At 41.1% G+C, this 5,453-nt stretch overlaps 1 protein-coding gene across 1 annotated transcript in view; it reads left to right on the forward strand.

The window, feature by feature from the left end:
• The window catches only part of unc45b (unc-45 myosin chaperone B), a 77,828-nt gene that overhangs the window by 42,324 nt on the left and 30,051 nt on the right, over positions 1-5,453 (forward strand). Inside the window, exon 11 of the mRNA XM_043716985.1 lies at positions 4,767-4,861. Within this exon, the coding sequence (XP_043572920.1) occupies positions 4,767-4,861 (95 nt within the window). The remainder of the gene's footprint in view (positions 1-4,766; positions 4,862-5,453) is intronic.

Here is a 5,453-nt window from a genome sequence, read left to right on the forward strand (position 1 = left end):
ACCTATCACCTTCATCCCCTCCCCCACTCACCCATTGTACTCTATGCTACTTTCTCCCCAATCCCACCCTCCTCTAGCTTATCTCTCCACGCTTCAGGATCACTGCCTTTATTCATGATGAAGGGCTTTTGCCCGAAACATCGATTTCGAAGCTCCTTGGATGCTGCCTGATCTGCTGTGCTCTTCCAGCACCACTAATCCAGGTTGGACCGAAGGGCCTGTTTCCATGCTGTACATCTCTATGACTCTATGTAGTTAATCTGTATTTTGGGTGTTTTTGCAAATTGGTCCCTTAAATATCTGCCAACATTATTTAAATATCTTCATTCTTTCCAAATCATGTTTGGAGCTCCATATAATACTATGCTATAATATAATGCTATTTGAAATAGTCTATTTTACTAAACTTTAATTTTCAAATTAACTGGAATTTACAACACTGAAACAGGTCATCTGACTCAACTGGTCTATGCAGGTACTTGTGTTGACACTCCTCTTCATCTTAACCCATTAACATGTTCATCGATTCCCTTTATCCCTCAGGTGTTTATATGATTTCCCTTAGATGCATCTGTGATATTCATCTCAACTACTCTTTGCAACATCGCATCACTTTTTAGGGAAAGAAGTTTCTCCTGGATTTCCTGTTGGTCTTATTAGTGACTGTCCTGTGTTAAACCCAGCTTCTGGTCTCTCCCATCAATGGAAACACTTTTTCTCTACATATAGCCTAGAAAACACCTTCATAATTTTAAGGATGTCTATCAGTCCATTACTCAATTTTCTCTTTTAAGTGAGAAATGCCCTACCTTGTGTGATCTTACAGGGCAGACTAAAACAATGTGCAACTCATGGAAAATGACCCCAAATTAAACTTGTTTATTCGGATAGACACATAGAAACAAATGGCCACAAGAGGTTGCTATTACATTCCATAATGAATATATTACACAACATTCAAAATTCCATCCAATTGGCACATGTCTTGTTTTCCATTTATTTACAAGTTTAACCTAACAATTGGTTTTCTATTCCTAAGAGGTTACCTGAGGCAAACCTTCAGAACTTGGAGAAGGACCTTGACTGAAACCAAGGGGAGGTTTTCTCTGATAACGTTCAATTGAATTTGTCCTTCATCAAACATGTATGCCTGCTTTCTAATTTTGTTGGATTAACTATTAGCATGCTACTTGTATTCCAATTCATCAGTTTCATTCGATTTTTCCCAACTCCCTTCCTTTTCAAGAACTTGTGAAGATAAAGTATAACCTGCATGTCCAGATCTAACCTTTCCACTATCAAATATCTTGACTAAATATGTGCAAGAACCACATACTTTTACAGCTCTCTGTGGGAACCGCTTATAAAGACATTCTTTCACCTTATGCATCAACTTCTGTTTCTTTCTCTCACTCAACTCTGTTCATGACTCTCTTTCTCTCTGAATTACTTTTCTTCCACTGTCGACAGTATGTGACTTCACCAATGAAAACCTTGTTCAAGGCTGTCTTCTAAGAAATAATTCAGCTGGCTTTCTACCAGTTGGAGAATGTGGTGTGTTACAATAAATAAACAAAAAGATCACCAGTTTGTGATTCAATGAAATTTGGCATTTCTTTCAGTTTCTATCCTGCATTTGTTGAACAAGAGGATGTTAACAATTTGTACTGTGTGCTCTGCTGTTCCATTTGAAGCAGGGTGAAAAGGTAGAACACTAATGCATTTTACCTTGTCATTCTCATTAAACTTGAAAACTCATTTGAAGAAAACTGATGTCCATTGTTCGACAGAGTTTGCTCTGGGCAGCAACAAAAGCAGCAATCAAACCATGCAAAAACTTCTAATACTTTCCAGGTTGTTTGATTCATTGGGAATTTCTCAATGTACTTTGAAAAGCTACCTATTGCAATAAATGGTGGTTGACTTTCAAATCCTGTATAATCAACGTGTAGTCTCTGCCATGCTCTAGTTGGCCATTTCCATGATTGCATCCATACCCAATCACTGTTCTTACTATGTACTTACCCAGCCATGGCCACCAAAGATAGTTCCTTGCTCTACCCTTTAAAAATCTCATCCTGAGATCATGTAGCTCACATTGCAACTTATTTATTCACAATCAGAATATGAGCATCACTTACTGGCTGGAATTTATTCTCCAGCCCTGGCTGCCCTTGAGAAGATGATAGTGAGCTGCCTTCTTGAGCCACTGCAGTCCATGTGCTGTAGGTAGACCCACAATGCTCTTAAGGAGGCTGATTTCTGGATTTTTATCCAGCATTTGCAGTCCTCACTTTCGCCGCAGTATCCCTAGCCTCTGCTATTCTAGTCACTGTGTGTATACACGATTCTAGTTGAATTTTTTTAGTCAATGCTAAGCCCTAGAATATTGATAATAGGGGATTCAATGATGGTAACACAGAATGTCAAGGGTCAGTGGTTAGATTGTCTCTTATTGTGGATGTGGTGAGCTCATTCCTGATGAAGAGCTTATGCTTGAAAAGTCGATTCTCCTGCTCCTCAGAAGCTAACTAACTGGCTGTGCTTTTCCAGCACCGCACTCTTGACTCTGATTTCCAGCATCTGCAGTCCTCACTTTCTCCCTCTTATTGTGGATGGTCATTGTCTGGCACTTGTTACTGGTGTATGTTGCATGCCACTTTTCAGCCAAGCCTAGATATTGTCCAGACCTTGTTATATTTGAATATGGACTGCTTCTGTATCTGAGGAGTCACAAATGGTGCTGAATATTGCACAATTATCAGCAAACATTCCCATTTCTGACCTTTATGATGGAGGGAGTGTCATTGATGAAGCAGTTTAAGATGGTGGGGCCTAGGACACTACTCTGAGGAACTCCTGTATAACATCCTGGAGCTGAGACGACTGATGTCCAACAACCACAACCATTTTTCTATGTGTTGGGTATAACTTCAATCAGTGGACTCTTTGATCCTAATTGACATTGATTCCAGTTTTGCTGGGCTCTTCGATGCCACACATGGTACAAGGTAGCCTTGATGTCACTTGAAGGTCACCTCTGGAATTCAGCTCTGTTGTCCAGGTTTGAACCAAGGCTGTAATGAGGTCAGAGCTGAGAAACTCTGGCAGAACCCAAACTGGGCGTCATTGAGCAGTGCTGAGTAAATGCTGTTTGATAGCACTGATGATGATATATTCCACCAGTTTACTGATGATCGAGCCCTGGCTGCCTTTGAAAAGGTGGTAGACTGATGGGGCAATAATTGATTGAGTTGGATTTCTTGTATACAGAACATACCTGGGCAATTTTTCACATAGTCGGGAAGACGCCAGTGTTATAACTGTACTGAAACAGCTTGGCTACGGGAGCGGCAGGTTCTGGACCATACATCTTTAGTACTATCACCTAAATGTTGTCAGGATCCATAGCCTTTGCAATATCCATTACTTCCAGATCTTAATATCATGTAGAGAGAATCGGATTGGCTGGAGACTGGCACCTGAGATGCTGGGGATCACTGGAGGATGCTGAGATGTATCATTCACTCGGCACTTCTGGCTGAAGATTTCTGTGATTGCTTCAGTCTTATCTTTTGTACTGATGTGCTGGGCTCTTCCATCTTTGAGGATGGGGGTATTTGTGGAAGTTTCAATGAGGATCTCACTTCATAAGACCCAGCAAGTTGTTTCACCCTCTCTTCCCAAACTTGCCACTTAATCTGTCCTCCTCATCCATGCAGAGGGGCTGAGTGGAGTGGTTGTACGATTACTGCCTGGGGAGCATGCCCTGAGATGTTGGTGAGAGTTGGAGGCTTAGAGGAACTGGTGATGGGCTGGAGAAACAAGATTACTGCACTGTGTCACAAAACTAGTCCCTTTTTTTCCAAAAGCTGTAACTTTCACTGTACACTTACCGAAACAAATTGCAAAGTTAGGTCTAGGGCTGCCTGCTTAAGGATGTTTTGAATGGTCTGGCCTTGTCCGCAACAACTGGCTTTGATGTTGGGAATTGTTGTCGTCTAGTTTCTATCTGGTGGTTGGGAGAATTGGAAACTGCATATTAATGAGGTATGATAATGTGCTGATGAGGATGACCATGGATGTAAATAGGCATTACATGGCTCACTAGCAAGTATCATGCCTTGCTGCTCAACACTTGGTTGGAAAATGCATTATTTTGCTTTAGACTTTGAGAAGCTCTTCACTGTCAATTTCCCGTGACTCTCCCAAACCTCTGCCCAGTAATCTCTACCTGTACGTCTGTTTATGTGCTGATCTGTGACTAACAGGTCAAATCTCCACCAGCTGTCTCTCTCTAATGAGATTGTGCAATTTTACCTTTTTATTTAATGTTATACCAATAAACAGACAAAATTAATGCCCATCTCTGCATTCAGGCTATAGCTACACCAGATCAGAGCTTATGGATCCAAATAACCATTAATTGCTTACGATCAATTTTGATGGTGGATTGATGATTACAGAAGTAATCAGACATCTTCTAAATCCAAAATCAAAGACAATGCTTTATTCTATCTGAGCATAATTTTACTCACCAATGCCGAATGTACCTGAGGCAAATGTAATTGGTTTCTCTTCACCATTATTCAACTGTGGGAGTTGGTGGGTTTGTAGAAAATGTCAGTGTAGAGTCGATCACCATTGATGGAGAGGTCCAGGAAGGGGAGGGAAGTATCTGAAATGGTCCAGATGAATTTAAGGTTGGGGTGGAATGTGTTGGTGAAGTTGATGAACTATTCAACATTTGTGTGTATTCCTGATAGGGTCTGTGCAAGCTTGGATCAGCAGGGGGTACTGACTACAGCCTGAGGCAGTTCTCCGAAGGATCCACTGAAAAACTTGCAAAACAATGCAGAAAGTAAGTATCTCAAGTACCGTATTTTAACAGCAACTTGCATTCATATAGCACTTTTGACGTTGGAAATAGGCTCGAGTGCTTCACAGGAACATTATTGGACAGAATTTGACAACAAGTCACATGAAAAGATATTAGAACATATGAGCTTGGTCATGTGGGGTTTAAGGAATATTAGAAAGAGGGGAAGAGAGATTAAGAAGTTTAGGGAGGAAATTCCACAGATTTGGCTCCAGGCAGCTGAATGCACAATGGAGGTGTGATAAAAATCACAAGTGCTCAAGAATTCAGAATTAGAAGAATGCAGATATCTTGCAGAGTCATAGTTCCGCAAGCAATTAGAGAAATTAGCATGGCAATGGGAGGATTTGTACTGAAGAATGAGTGTTAAAATTGAGATACTGCTGGAGCAGGAGTCATTATAGGTTGGCAAGAAGGTAAAAACAATGACTGCAGATGCTGGAAACCAGATTCTGGATCAGTGGTGCTGGAAGAGCACAGCAATGCAGGCAGCATCCGAGGAGCAGTAAAATCGACGTTTCGGGCAAAAGCCCTTCATCAGGAATAAAGGCAGAGAGCCTGAAGCGTGGAGAAA

This window comes from Chiloscyllium plagiosum, chromosome 2, assembly GCF_004010195.1.
Source record: "Chiloscyllium plagiosum isolate BGI_BamShark_2017 chromosome 2, ASM401019v2, whole genome shotgun sequence".
In the NCBI taxonomy this organism is placed as follows: domain Eukaryota; kingdom Metazoa; phylum Chordata; class Chondrichthyes; order Orectolobiformes; family Hemiscylliidae; genus Chiloscyllium; species Chiloscyllium plagiosum.